The sequence below is a fragment of the Octopus bimaculoides genome, chromosome 10 (assembly GCF_001194135.2).
Source record: "Octopus bimaculoides isolate UCB-OBI-ISO-001 chromosome 10, ASM119413v2, whole genome shotgun sequence".
In the NCBI taxonomy this organism is placed as follows: Eukaryota; Metazoa; Mollusca; class Cephalopoda; order Octopoda; family Octopodidae; genus Octopus; species Octopus bimaculoides.
Window position 1 is genome coordinate 84,282,875 of NC_068990.1, and position 16,254 is coordinate 84,299,128.

Here is a 16,254-nt window from a genome sequence, read left to right on the forward strand (position 1 = left end):
AATTTTTAAAAATTACATGAAACTAACAGAATTATTTTTATCTCTATTTCCAAGAATAATTAAATAATCAGGTGATCTTACGGTACGAGTCCTAAATATCTGCCTTTTCCGTAAAAAGTGTTGGAGAGAAACAGGGAAACGACGTCATAAAAGCGAAAGACATACAGAGAGCGCGATTTATTTTGAAGGGGTTAGGGTTTGGGTTAGGGAATTCCGTCCCTAACCGTAACCGTAACCCTAAACACTAACCCTAACTCTAAAACCCTAACCCTGACACTAAAACCCTAACCCTAACACTGTAGTGAAGATCGTGCGGGTGTTACGGAGGAGGCCGATCTTTGGTAAAGATTGCCGAAGACACTTTTTATGGAAAAGGCCGATATTTTGGACTCGTACCGTAAGATCGCTTTGGTATGAGTCCTAACCGTAAGATCGCCAATAATCATTTTCTAAATGTATTGTTACGTTAGGTAATATATGAACTTAACTAGAATTTCTGCTATTTCTAGCACTAGTTTCATAAATTCAAAATAATCAGTATATATAGGGTTTAACACATACTTTAAGAAATTATTATTTCTTATATTTAATTGTTTATGTCATGATTTTATTTACTCCATGTACCCAGACTTTGTGGACACCCTCTATAATATATCGTAGTGTATACAATTGCTTATGTATCTAATGCAACATTTTGCAGAGATTATTTCAGCTGATAGGCAAAAGTATGTAAAAATGCCAGCACATTTACAATATCCCACCCTTTTCTACTTATTAAAAAGGCGTTTTAAGTATAATATTCTCTCTAGAACTTCTCAGGTCTAGGGTGGTGGAATGGCAGCCATGTAAGAACAGAGAGTTGATCTAAATGATCTGTAGTAATTTACAGTTTAATTCCTGTAAATCTACAATTCTTAACCTGGGGAAATTTGCTCTCAGGGTTGGGAGGGGTGGATTTTGGGATTCCAGTGGAGGGAAATTTATGGATGCAAGTGAGGAAATTGTTTTTAGATTGAAAAATAATCTAAAAAACATTATTATTATTCATACTGTTTTTGCTAGATTTATCTTAATGATTATTTCAAGGATGTTAATGTTAAATTGATACAAACTATTCCTGATATGTAATAAATTGTATTGTATACAAAAATACGTTTTTCTTATATATGGAGAGTGGGAAATTGGGATGCTTAACTGGTAAAGAGGGGAAATACAGGGGGAAGAAAAGGGTTAAGAAGCACTGCTCTAAGTTATGAGTAAAAAAAAAACTTGCTTGCCAACCACATGGTTCCGGGTTCAGTCCCACTGCGTGGTACCTTGGGCAAGTATCTTCTACTATAGCCTCAGGCCAACCAAAGCCTTGTGAATGGATTTGGTAGATGGAAACTGAAAGAAGCCTGTTGTATATATGTATATATATATATATATATATATATATATGTATGTATGTATGTATGTATGTATGTATGTGTCTGTGTTTATCCCCTCACCATCGCTTGACAACCGATGCTGGTGTGTTTACGTCCCCGTAACTTAGTGGTTCGGCAAAAAGAGCCCGATAAAATAAGTACTAGGCTCATAAAGAATAAGTCCTGGGGTCGATTTTCTCGACTAAAAGGTGGTGCTCCAGCATGGCCGCAGTCAAATGACTGAAACAAGTAAAAGAGAATAAAAGAGTCCTTACTGAGGTCACTGTGTGTTATATTGACCCGCTTTGAGTTTGACTTAATAAGGTTGATTCAGAATATAAACTTTTCTCACAATATTCCACCGTGAGAAATTAATATGTCACAAATGCATACTGCAATTTGTTATATTTGACTCTTGTCTCTTGCTTGAAAAGGTTTGCCATTTTGAATGTTTATGTTATTTCCGAAATTATAAGATGACTGATGAAATTCTGTGCCGTCATACTTTACTGAGGTTGCCCTTATCTGTTTTTATCAAATGAACCATATATCATACTCCCTCTCTTCTCTTTATGGATAACAGTTTACTTCACAAAGGTCTTTCAGTTGCAATTTGTTAGTAACTTAGTAACCCCTCATCTGGCTTAGTCATTAGGGGCCTCTCCTACCATCCCCTCAAATCATTTATTGAATAATTAGCTTGAATAATTTAGAGTGAGTTCCTGGAAAAGTCACTTTCCCACTCACTGACTCATTTTAAGTAGTTATAAATAAGTACCATGAGGCTATGGAGGCTCAGAAACTCCCTTCTTGTTCGTATTTTCTTCTCAGCCACTGATTGGCAAACTGAACGACATTCTTATCTAGCTGTACCTTTAACTCTTTGCCAGGAAAGTGTGACAAGGCCATGTGCCTTCAGTACTAATTGATAAAATAACAATCATCATCGTCATCACATTTTCAAGTTATAGTCACCTGGATTAACTTGATTGCATTTTCTTATTATTTCAATATAATCTCATACAATTCATGATGACATAATGAAAAAGAAAGAAAGAAAGAAAGAAAGAAAAGAAAAGAAATAAAGACAAGCAGAATGATAAAATTCAAACATAAGATACACACATACAGTCACCATGTGTCATAACTAAACAATCTCTTTATTAGATATAAAAGAAAAAAAGACAAATGGTTTGTTTATTCATTGCTATGTGGTTAAAAAGTTTGTTTTCCAACCACATAGTCTCAAATTCATCTGCATGGGACCTTGGGTATATATCTTCTATTTCAGCATGCAGCCATAAAATACTGCCTCAGTAGGTACCCATCTAGCCCAGGGTTTCTAACCATTTTTTTATCTATGGACCCCTTTGATTACTATTTTATTCTGGTGGACCCCCATCACCATTTGATGTATAAAAACTGGTTTTATTGAAACTTCTTTCGGAATTCCTGTCTATTTTTAAAGTCACCTCCATTCTATTTCTTATTGATGCCATGGGTTGAGCTGTTGTCAAATTTATTTATTGCTTCACTTCCTTGTCTTGTTCTAACTCACTTATATCTGTCCTGAAAATCTCATTTCAAGTTTTCGTCAATCTGCCATGTGGTTTAAGAAGTTCACTTCCGAACCATGTGGTTTTGGGTTCAGTCCTGCTGTATAGCACCTTGGGCAAGTAGTTTTGTGAGTGAATTTGATAGATGAGAACTGAAAGAAGCTCGTGTCTGTGTGTGTATGTATTGTGTATACATGCATATGTATGTGTGTATTTTTTTCCAGTGTTCCTCTTATTCTTTCTTTTTTTAAGACCACGAGAAATTTGGCTGTTATTTCTAATGGACTGACCAACCATATTGGGGCTCTGTCATTAGTGTGTATTCTCTCTCATTGGCTTGCTTCGAGGTAATTAAGAATGATAATGAATGACTTAGCAACTCATGGCAACCTTTGACTCTTTAGGATATATATGTTTTTAATCACTAAAAGATGTGATAAAGTTATTTTAGTGTTATCACATGTCATTTATCTTCTTTGATTTTAATTAGTGAGGAAAAGAAAGAAGTTGAGTTGATAACTGAGACACTAGACTTCTGACTAACTGTATGACAGCATTCATATTTTTTCCTCCAAGTTCTTGGTAGATCAAATCTAGTCAGAACGGACTTTGCCTTTCCTTTGTTCAACACACGCGTGCGTGTGTGTGTGTGTGTGAATGTGTGTGTATATGTGTGTGTTAGTGCCTAAATTGTGTGTGTTGGAGAATGTGTCAGTGTATACATCAGGTGTGTGCATTAGTGTGTGTGTGTGTGTGTATTTGTGAGAATAAAATAGTATGTGTGATGCAAGCATGGCTGAATGGTTAAACAGTTTGTATTACAATCATGAGGTCTTTGGCTCAATCTCACCGCATAGCACCTTGAACAAGTGTTGTTAACCTAGATCCTGTCAATGAAATTTTGTAGATGGAAACATCATGCAATTCTTGAAATGGACTTCACCTAAAATTCAAAGAGTCAAAATTGTCACTCACTGTGTCACATAAAATGTGATTCAGATTTATATTAGGTTTATATGAAGAGTCTATCAGCTGTATGGGTCATTTTACCCCAAAACAGATGGAGATACCAGAGATAAAAACATTCAATAAACAGATAACTGCAATAAATAAATGAAGTGCAGGCATGGCTGTGTGGATAAGATGTTTGTTTCTCTGCCATGTTGTTTCAAGTTCATTACCATTACATGGCACTTTGGACAAATGTCTTCTGCAATAGCTTTAAACTGACTGATGCATTGAGAGTGAAATTTAGTGGAAACTGTATGGAAGTTCAGTGTGTGTGTGTGTGTATGTGTTCATATGTCTTTGCATTGACTCCATTTTAGCATAGTGAAGTTACAAAAGCAATATGTCCGGCAGCTCAACAGTTCAACATGTGAAGACCCTGGAATAAAGTACCTTAACATACCATAAGGGTTTGAGTTAGCAAGGGTATCTGGTCATAAAATACTGCTTCAGTTCATGCAACTACAGAAACTGAACCCGGAACCATGCTGTTCATAAGCAAGCAACTTACCACACACCCACTCCTATGCCTATATTTTTTTTATTGTGTTATTTTAACCCTTTTGTTGAACTACATTGCATTTGTTTCAATTAATATTGAAAATAATTAAGAATTTGGTAAAATATTTAGGTCATTACTAAGCTGCTAATTGGAACATAAATTAGCATGGAATTTGAATGGGAAATTTAAATTTAGATCAGTTTATATAGAAAGTTTGTATCATTGAAGCAAGAGCGGTCTTGGGCAGGTTGGTATCAAAAGGGTTAGATGTAAAATTTATTCTCCACAAGATAATTCAAGATGAAACACAAAATAAGTCACCCAACACTAGAAGGATAAGATATAATACCAGGTTGGAGTTTTACCAGTTCAGAATAAATTCTACTCATATGAAGTATTGACAGCTGGGTCTGTTTGAAATGTGTCCAGAATGATGAAATTGTTTCACATGCACTTTATTGTCACAACATGGCTGATCTGAGAAGTTATATTAAACAAGATAAGTTGTTGGTTGAGTCTGTTGTGAGGATAACACCACCGTCTTCTTTTGCCAGGAAGAGCAGGTACATATTTTTTTGTTTGTCTTTGTGGCTATAGTGAAACAGATTGTATGGTGGATGAAATTGAAAGACTGAGAACTGACACTTTTTGAACAAACCCTCATTAACTTTTTTCAAGTTCCACTTGAAGAGAAAAGTAGAAGTAGGTGATGAGGTGTTATTCTCAGGTGAATTTGCTGGAAGGTGAGTAAGAATAGTAAGAATGCCCTGCTCACACAGTCCTACAGTCAGTATACACCTGTAAGGTGAAAAATACAGCTGGGAAAGTGCACTTGCCTGAGTATTCTTGAATTTGTGAGGTTTTTTTGATTAGCCTAAAGTAGTTGTTTTCCTATTGGGATGTCTTGTTTGACTTTTCATGCTGTTGTTTTCTTGTTGTTTTCTTGTTTATTTTTTCATAATTTTATACGAATCCTTACTGTTTTTGCAATTTGTTGCATTCGTCATCTTTGTGACAAATAAAAGGAATTATTATTATTATTATTATTATTATTATTGTTGTTGTTGTTGTAAGGACAATAGATTGGTTGAATCAGTAGAGTGTCAGATGAAATGTTTTGTGATTATGTGTTCTTGCTTTTTACATTCTGAGTTCAAGTCCCACAAAGGTCAACTCAGCCATTTATTCTTCTGGGTTTGATAATATAAACAAAGCATCAGTCAAGTATTAGGGTTACTGGAATTGACTAAACCCTACCCCACTCTAAATTTCTATCCTTTTGGCCTTTTTGGCCGTTGTTGTTGTTGTTGTTACTGCTGGCAGTGGATGCTAGAATCATTAAAGCAAGAAACAAAACGTCTTGTGGTATTTGTTCTGGCACTTGATGTTCTGATTTCAAATCCTACCAAAGTCAATTTTATCTTTCATCCTTCTGGTCTTGCTAAAGTACCAGTTAATTACTGACTCAATATAATCAACTATTCCCCCTCCCCACAAATTTCTACCTTTGTTAGAAACAATTGTTATTATTGTGATGGCTAAACAGCTAACTGCTAATAATTATATCAATGAGTTTGTAACAGAAAAAACTTACAAATGTTTCTTTCTCTTTTGCAGTAAGGTCGATGGCTATGGGTTTGAACGTTCAGATAGTTTTGACTATGGACTCAATAATGAATTTACATCAACTTATAAACCAATCTTAGAGCGACGAAACAGGCGATGGAATGACTCAGTTTCCAACTCAAAAGTTCCCCACAACAGAAAAAGTAAGGGTCACCTTTTTGTTTTGTTAAACTATTATTATCATTATTATTATTATTATTATTATTATTATTATTATTACAGTGGTGAGCTGGTAGAATCGTTAACATGCCTGGCAAAATGCTAAATGATATTTCATACTTCCTTATGTTCTGAGTTCAAATTCCACCAAGGTTGACTTTAGCTTTCATCCTTTTGGGGGTCAGTGAAATAAGTACCAGTTATGCACTGGAGTCGGTGTAATCGACTAGCCTCCTCCTACAAAATTTCAGGCCTTGTGCCTATAGTAGAAAAGATTATTATTATTATTATTATTATTATTATTATTAAGGTAGAAAACTGGCAGAGTCGTTAGCACACCAGGCAAAATGTTTAGCGGTATTTCTCCCATCGCTACGTTCTGAGTTCAAATTCCGCCGAGGTCAACTTTACCTTTCATTCTTTCAGGGTCAATAAATTAAGTCCTTTTCTTTTAGAAACTCTCTAGCAGGGGTGTAGTGTAAGGACCTTTCTTCGCCCTGCCTGAGATTTGAAACCAAATCTACCCACTTGTTGCTTGTCAAAACAAGCAGGAAATCCTCTCCACACCAGATGATTGATGGGAAAACACTTGACCACCAAGGAACTGTGTTGGTCAAGGAAAGGTCAGTCCTTTGTTGAGGACTAATGCTGGAATTTATGATGAAACCTACCTGGTCCATTCCACTAATGCTGGTGTTGTGACGAATACACCAGATTCTGGATTGGTGATATTATGGTATTCGTGGTGGTGTTGTTGTTGTTGTTGATGATGATGATGATGATGTTTGGATTAGATCTTGGGGCTGTTGATTTACAACTATGATAATTTCTGATATTGTTGGTGCTATTAGTGCAGTTATTTAACCCCAGGATAACCCTCTGTCTTTATACCTGTGATTGAAAGCATCCCAACTGTAATCACCTTGATTTTTATTCCAGCAGAGCATGTCCAGGATTATATCATCCAAAATGCCCTGCTTTTTTTTAAAGATGGTAGTGTGTGATTTTGGAGGCATTTGTTTGCTATTTCTACCAAGTTAAGTGGCTGCATCATGGGTCTCTCGTTGGTTTGAGGCATTGACGATTTTGATGATGATGGTGCTGATTAAGTCTTGGAGCTGTTGACTTCCTTCTACAGTAACAACTGGTATTTGCAATATGATGATGATGATGATGACGATGATGATAATGTTACAGTTGATAAAGCCCCTAAGACAGTGTATGTAACATTCAAAGGCATGTGTCTGTCTGTGTGTCTGTGTGTGATGGGGTAGGTTACTAAACACAGCAAGTGACATGTTTGTTCTTTTCCCTTTGAAATCCTCAATCATGCATTCTTTATGGTTTCTTATCTGTCATGTAACACAAGTGCCAAACTTCCAAGTGGTTATTCTATTGTGATTGGCCCATAATCTTTTCAAAGTAGGTCACAAAATCCTCACCCGCCATTTTTGTTTGTTTGTTTTAATTTATTTCTTTTTTTTTTCTTCTTTGTAATGGATAACAAACAATATTGTCACCACCACCACCACCACCACCACCATCACCACCACCGATTCCACTCCACTCTCTTCACCACTATCCATCCCCTTGAGCATTTCCATTAGCTGTAAATAGCTATCACCACTACCACCATCACCACAATCACCATTCATAACACTGTCACCACCAACTCTCTTTCTTAGTCAAGATAGACCAGCAGATCTCCTTCTTTCTCTCTCTCTGTATGTGTATATGAATGAATGAATGTGTGTGTGCGTGTGTATATATTCTTGTTTCAGTCGTTTGACTGCGGCCATGCTGGATGGAGCACTGCTTTTAGTCGAGCAAATCGACCCCAGGACTTATTCTTTGTAAGCCATGCAGTGGGACTGATCCTGGAACCATGTGGTTGGGAAGCAAGCTTCTTACCACACAGCCATGTCTGCACCTTATTTATTTATATATATATATATTCTTCTATTCTTTCATTTGTTTTGATCTTTGGGCTGCTGCCCGACTTTGGAGTTTCAGTTGAACAAATCTACCCAGTCGGTCGTGATTTCAAGTTTGGTATTTATTCTATCACTCTTTGTCAAATCATTAAGTGATAGGGATGTAAACAAACCTACACTGGTTGTCAAGCAATAGTGGAACCAACACAAATGTGCATGTATAGATTTAGTTAAGCTATAAACAAATAAATTACCAGAGACCCAGAATGTGTCAGTGAAAGATTTATCCAGTTAAATATATAAGGGCCAGTCCATGCCTGCTTAACCAGAAGTCAACTTCACTGCTGACCACCTCCTTAGCTAGCCCACAATGAATTTCTTGTCTATAGTTCATCTGTCATAAATCCTTGGACAGTGCCCTACATATTACACCCCTACAGTTCATCTGACATAAGTCCTTGGACAGTGCTCTACATATTGCACCCCACCAGAACTGTTGACTGTCATTGTAACAAGGAAGACATTTTAACTGTCCTGCCTGTGCATGTGGTTACTCGGCTCTTTGGTGACTGTTCCTTGCCAAGGGTTGGTGTTATTTGCGTGGGGTGGCCCCTATTTGGTACTTTAGCTATTTGGATGGGGCTGTCAATATTGAGATGGGCTGGTTTCAACCTATTGATGGAAACTGTGTCTTGTTGTCTCATCACTCTTGCTGCAGAAGAGATGAAGCAATGACCAAGTGATCCTGATCCCCTGACCAATCTTGGAGGGCAGCAGTTCCAAATAAGAATTCAGTAAAAATAGTACAACTCATCCAAGTCATGGCATCATGGAGAGTGAATGTAAAATGATGTTTAATAATTGGGACAAAAATTTCTCTTATATAATGGAATGAGAAGTGGAAGTGAAATATAAAAAGTAGGCTAATTTAATTTTCTATTTTAGAATTTCATTTTTTTAGCAGCAACCTTTTTGATTAATTTAATGTTGTGTTTCACCTATTTCAGTGAAACGCTTCTGTCGGAAAGGAATACCAAATGAATATCGGGCAACAGTAAGTATGAAGTTCAAATTCATTGCATAAATTTTCCTAGCTTTTTTATATTTCAAAATGAAATACACAAAAGTTAATTCAATATCAATATTTTTAATAGAACAACAGTAATTCTATTACTAGGTACTGTGGTAAACACACTTGTGGTACCTCGAGAGTTTCTTCTACCAAGCTTTGGTTTAACCAAATTCTTGTGGGTGAAATTTTGTAGATAAGAATTGTGTGAAAGCTCATTGCTGGGTATGTTCCAGCACATGAGTAACAGACTTAATCCTTTACCTGGTTTAATAGCACCACCTAATGCTGGGGGGTCTTTAAGTTGACTTTGTTGCAAGCAGTTAAGCCAAGCTTCTGATTTGGGGATAATTTCCTTTCTTCCTCCTCTACCAGTGACAGAGGCACTGAAAAAGGAGTTATAGATGCTGCCCTTTTTCTTTAATTTTATAGAAAGTAGAAGAAAATCATATATAAAATGTCTTTTACAGTTCTTAACCTTTCCATAGCCATATTTCTAATGAAATGCACTGATCTTGTGTTCCAATTAATTTTGAGTGGAACAAGATGTATGGTTTATTTGTTAGTGGAGGTGATGTGTAGAATCTAGTATTGTATCATAAAAGTTGATATTTGTGCATGATATAGTTGCATGAAAAATCTGCTACTCCAGTTCAACTAATTTAAACTCTATTTGAATTTTAAATGTTTTATATAAATTTATAATTTTATTGTTATAAAATTTTGACTTTTCCCTGATTTTCCATTGAACTTTCTCTCTTTGAATTCGAGTTTTTTCCCTTGTTAATATACGAAAAACATTTTAAAAAGCCAGTTGTGAATAAAAGAGTAAATACAATGATTTTTATCTATTTATTTTTGATTATTTTGATAAAAGTGAAAACTGACTTGAAAGAATTATTTCCCTTACATACGACATCATTATATATCGTTTTGCCAGACGTTTACCCATGAATCATGATTAAAACATAAAGAAAACAATAGTCTCAGGCTGTTCAACAACAAGAATAACAACAACAATTACCACTGTTGATTGTAGCTCTGTCTGAAGTCAACTAACATCTTATCTAAGCTGTTCCCACCCAATATTAAGATGATTTATATTATTATAAAACCAACATGCTATTGGACCACCACAAACTACTCTACTTGTCCTGTGAACTAAACATTCCCTATTGCAGACTGTACTTACACATATATGCTAACATGTGTACTATCTCTCTCTTACTCTTTCTCTTGCATGCATACATGCACACAATCATATCAAATTTCTCATTATTTCTTATTACTAATTCTTAATTAAGTAAATCCTATTTAAACTGATAACCCTTGCTATATACATCATCCCTATACATCCCATCCCATCCCACCCCATCCCTTAGACACCACCCTTGCTTCCCCCACTCTCGTCTCACCCACATCCGAACACCATCACATCATACACCACCACACCACACACCACCATACCACACCAAACTACATCACACCACCCTGCACACACTAGCACTGACCACTTCCAGCACCTACACCATCATCCACACACCTACACATGCACACCAGCCTCCTTCCACACACACATACACGCTCTCACATACACATGCACCTTCGTTTTGGGATCACCACTACTTTATTATCCCCCCTTCTTCCTAGCTCTCCTGTGTGACCCCTCTGTCTGGCATTTGCCACGATAGATCGCATTAATCGTCGCCTTAATCATTACCAGCATTGTCTAAATCATTATCAGCATCGCCTTAATCGTTACCAGCGTCGCCTTCTAGCACTTCTGCTGGTAGCACATGAGAAAATCATTTGAGCAAGGTTGTTGCCAGTGCCGCTGGACTGGCTCTTGTGCAGGTGGCACGTAAAAAACACCATTTTGAGCGTGACCATTGCCAGTACCGTGTGACTGGCCCTTGGTCCGGTGGCACGTAAAAGCACCCACTACACTCTCAGAGTGGTTGGCGTTAGGAAGGGCATCCAGCTGTAGAAACTCTGCCAAATCAGATTGGAGCCTGGTGTAGCCATCTGGTTTCACCAGTCCTCAGTCAGATCGTCCAACCCATGCTAGCATGGAAAGTGGACATTAAACGATGATGATGATGATGATGATGATATGTGTATATATGATGATAATATTGGGGATAAAATCCAAAATTACAGGTAAAAACTCAATTAAAATCAATTTATTAAAAATACTATATATGTATATATATATATATATATATATATAGATATATATATATAGATATATGATAGGTAATATGTTATGGTTGTGATTGAACTCACTAACCCTTATTTCACACAGTTTCAATACACTTGTTTATTGTGCTGGTATGGTCATGTGTTGCATGTGAATGAGGACAGCTGTCTGGAAAAGTGTCACACCCTGACAGTGGAGGTAACCTGTGGAAGAGATAGGCCCAGAAAAATTTGGGATGAGGTGGTGAAGCATGACCTTCGAACGTTGGGCCTCATGGAGGCAACGACAAGTATACTGAGTCCTTTGGAGATATTCTGTGCTTGAGAAGACCCGGCAAGCCAAGTGAGACCATAACTGCCCTCATTCTGATCATGCAGGCAAAGACTATGGGAACCGTTCTCTCTTATTTCTTTCCTTAACCCACTGAAACACTAAAGTGAATAAGGTAATGTAGCTGCAATCAGGACCCGAAACCACATTATGGACATAGTTATATCGTTGTGCATGTACTAAACTACAGCACTTAGCTGGATGGTTGTGTCTGTTCTACATTGTAAGGCTTTAGATAATAAGAGGATTATCAGTCTGCTATATTATAGGACATACCTAACCAGATAATCATGCCCATGCAACACTGAAATGTTTATCGGGTTTAGCAACAGCAATGATACGACATGTGAAAGTTTACAGCTTAATGCTAAGGAACACCTATGTTGCACATCATTTCAAGTGTTGTGACCATTACTGAACAGCTGGACGTTGAATGGAAACATTTCATGAAAACTCTTCATTGTTGTATTGATATATATTTGCTTTGTTGTATGTGTTTTTGTATAATTTTGTTTGTAACTGTATATTTTTTTGTAGGCCTGGATGTCACTGTCCAAAGCAGACAAATATATGAAGAATAACCCAAGCTTATATCAAGAACTTCAGTCACAGACTTTGGATTTGAAAGTAGAAGAAAGCATCAAACTAGGTGGGAATAATTTTCAAATTAAGCTAATTAGCACTAATATTATCAGCTTAGATTGAGTTTTATTGATTATTCTTTCAGTTATATTTATAAAGGAATTTTGAGAGAATTTCATGTTTCTCGAAAGAATAAAACTTTTAATCAATAGTCAGTGGCCACTCTTAGACAAGGTACAATAGTAGTCAATGACTTTAAAAAGCTATATATCAAGCCTGTCAAATTTAAAGTAGATTAATATGTGGTGTTTATTATCAAAACAAATGTTTCTTAGATCATTAGCGCTACTCTTAATCAATTTATAGGCCTGTAGTATATCCTTTCCAGTTATAAAATTCTGCAAAGGTGAGACTCAGTTATGCAAGAACTGAGTTATCACCCCCCCCCACAAAAAAAAGACACCAGTTTATTTTAAACAAACGATTTTCCCAAACCAATGATTAGGAATCTGTAGCTTATACAGTCATGGAATGGTTGGTGTTAGGAAGGGCATCCAACTGTAGAAACCTGACCAGATCAGATTGGAGCTTGGTGTAGCCTTCTGGCTTGCCAGTCCTGAGTCAAACCACCCAGCCCATACCAGCATGGAAAGTGGATGTTAAATGATGATGATGATACGTGTGTGTGTGTGTGTGTGTGTGTGTGTGTGTGTGTGTGTGTGTGTGTGTGTGTATGGTACCTGGTGATGATGATGGTGGTGGCAGATTAAACCATTTGAAATGTGTTTAACCAGAAACCCATAATGAGGTTGACATTTCTAAAAATATTTCCATATGATTTAAGTCTTAATTTACTTCTTATATCAAGTAAACCTTTTCATGAAAGGCAGAACTGATCAAATTGTAAGGTTATAGAATTGTCAACAAAAGTTCTGTTTGTAACCCTGTCCAGTTAATTTCCTTTAAAGCTAATTAGCCCAAATCATTGTGTGCATGCATGTGTGTGTGTGTGTTTGTACTTGCTTGTTTCTTAAATATTGTTTAAATCTCTTTTTCACAGATCTTCATCGAACATTTCCTGAGAATATTTATTTCAGTGACACAAATGATACAGAGAGCAGCTTACAAGTCCCTCTCTACAACGTTCTCAAAGCCTTAGCAATAAAGAATAAGAAAATAGCATACTGCCAGGTAAAAATTTTTGTTTTCAAATCTTTAATACTAATAATCTTTCGAGGTCAATAAATTAAGTACCAGTGAAACATTGGGGATCGATGTAATCAACTTATTCCCTTCTTCAAAATTTCAAGGCCTCGTGCTTTCAGTAGAAAGGATTATTATTATTGTAGTTGTTGTTGTTGTTGTTGTTGTTGTTGTTATTATTATTGTTCAGTAGTTTTATTTTTATAACGTGCTTTCACTTCACTACCGAGCGCAGCTCTGTGCGCCTTGGGTATGTGCTGTGGTTTGCTGTGGTGCTCTTATGTTTACTGTATTGAAAGTGTTTTGCGTAGAATGTGTGCAGTACCCAGTAGTGCAATTTTCTGTATGTTATATATATTTGTAAGTCCTGGTGTTTTTGTTATGTATTTGTCTGAATATTTTTTTTATTATACCTAAGGCACCTACTATGATAGGAATTGTTTCTGTTTTTAGATTCCACATTCGAGTTATCTCTATTTCCAGGTCTTTGTATTTTGAAAGTTTTTCCATTTCTTTTAGAGAAACGTTGTCATCTGCTGGTATTGATACATCAATTAGAAAGCATTTTTTTTTTCTTCATGATCTTTGACAACTATATCTGGTCTATTTGCCTTAATTTCTTTATTATTATTATTATTATTATTATTATTATTATTATTATTATTATTATTATTATTAACTATAGGGAGGTGGAAAAGCTGGCAAAATTGTTAGACTGCCAGGCAAAATGTTTAGCAATGTTTCATTTGTCTTTAGATTCTGTGTTTAAATGTTGCTGAGGTCGACTTTGCCTTTCATTCTCTCGGGGTCGATAAAATAAATACCAGTTGAGCATTGGAGTCAATTTAATCAACTAGCCCCCTCATCCAAAATGTCAGGCTTTGTGCCTATAGTAGAAAGGATTATTATAATTTGATTATTAATTGCTTTGTGAATTTTTTTAATGATATCAAATAAACTGAACATACCACATCTGGTTAAATAGTATCCAAATTTTCTGGAGTTAATTAATTAATCATATTTTTCTTTGTCACAGTACATCAGAATGAGATAAGGGCTGTCAGTTTATAATCCACCTGCTGTTTGTGCAAATTTTTGTTTTTAATTTTTAGAGTTATACCTTTATAAATGACCGACTGCAATACATTATTTATACCTACCGTTGTTGTTGATGTTGTTTTTCTTTAGTCCCAGGTTGGTCAAAGATGTTCAAGTTGTGATAATTTCATTTTTGTTTAAGATAATCAGATGACCTCATCGGCTTGTGCTTGGTGTTGTTATTGTTTACTGGTCATCTTAAAATAAATCAGAAGTAACTGACCAATCAAAACATTTGATCACGTTTTTTTTAGCTGTTGCTTTCCTGTTTCTTTCTTTTCTTTTTTTTTCCATAAAGGTACATGGCCTAGTAGTTATGTTGTTGAACTCGTGAGCATTAGGTCCTGGGTATTGGTTAGTATATATGTCACTGTAGCATAGCAAAAAGAAACCAACCTAAGTACCAGACTTGGGTACTGTAGTTGATTTAACTGACTAAAACCTCCAAGGTGATGCTCTATTAGAGCCACAGTCTATTGATTGAAACAAGAGAGTAAAAGCAATCCTGCTATGACCATTCCATCTATTTTTCAGACAGTTTATTTAGTACTTATTTATTTAAAAACATTTGAGTGAAAATTCCAAGGTTTATATCTTTAAATCATGAATGACCCTCATTATTCCATTCTTTTCTTAAATTTTACTTTACATTTATCCAATTCTCATCAAACAGTTTTATGAAGTGACTTAAATTGTTGAAACCCTTTACATTCGAAACACCTTAGATTTAGCATTTTATCTCATTTTCAGCAGGAACCAGAATGGTTAAGCAAGCCTAGTTTCTGTACTGCTTTACCCCCTCCCCATCTCTCCCCCTTCTCCCCTCTCCCTCTTAAAATGGAATATAAATTCATCTGTTGACTGTAAGCTATAATCTATTCCAGCCCAGTCTATAAAGCAGCCTGGAAAATAAATTGAAATATTTAAACAAATCTATTTAATTTATTTTCTTAAATATTCTCAGATCAACTACTTCATTTCTAATGGCAAAAACCAATTCTATTTTATCTTCTCTGTTTCTTTGATATAAATATAATGGAGTGTCTATCCAATCATCAACCTACTTAACCTAGTATGTCCCGAATTATCTACTTTACCATATTATTAATATTTATAGGACTAGAGTATGATCCACTGAGTTATTCCCCCAGTGCATCATTGATATATGAGAGCTTAGATAGCCAAATTGACATAGAATCAACCAATGAGCCAAGAGGTTGGCAGTTCGTGCCTTGGGATCAACAAAGCTTGTGTCCAGTTTCTAGACACTTAACTCGCAATAACCAAATTAACTTTCCTTCATTGTTTAAAGAGGACCAGCATTCATGAGTTTTCTCAGATGCTCCACATCATCATCATCATCATCGTTTAACGTCCGCTTTCCATGCTAGCATGGGTTGGACGATTTGACTGAGGACTGGTGAAACCGGATGGCAACACCAGGCTCCAGTCTGATTTGGCAGAGTTTCTACAGCTGGATGCCCTCCCTAACGCCAACCACTCAGAGAGTGTAGTGGGTGCTTTTACGTGTCACCCGCACGAAAACGGCCACGCTCGAAATGGTGTCTTTTATGTGCC

At 36.1% G+C, this 16,254-nt stretch overlaps 1 protein-coding gene across 5 annotated transcripts in view; it reads left to right on the forward strand.

Moving 5' to 3' along the window:
• LOC106871331 (growth hormone-regulated TBC protein 1-A) overlaps window positions 1-16,254 on the forward strand; it is a 47,722-nt gene that overhangs the window by 21,851 nt on the left and 9,617 nt on the right. For 2 of the 5 annotated variants that reach the window (XM_014917727.2, XM_014917728.2), the window contains exons 2-5: window positions 6,093-6,244; window positions 9,202-9,248; window positions 12,331-12,442; window positions 13,436-13,566. In XM_014917727.2, the coding sequence (XP_014773213.1) occupies window positions 6,093-6,244; window positions 9,202-9,248; window positions 12,331-12,442; window positions 13,436-13,566 (442 nt within the window). Of the gene's footprint in view, window positions 1-4,708; window positions 5,039-6,092; window positions 6,245-8,017; window positions 9,113-9,201; window positions 9,249-12,330; window positions 12,443-13,435; window positions 13,567-16,254 lie in introns of those variants that run through there. The other 3 variants (XM_052971340.1, XM_014917726.2, XM_014917730.2) reach the window with 3 other exon arrangements.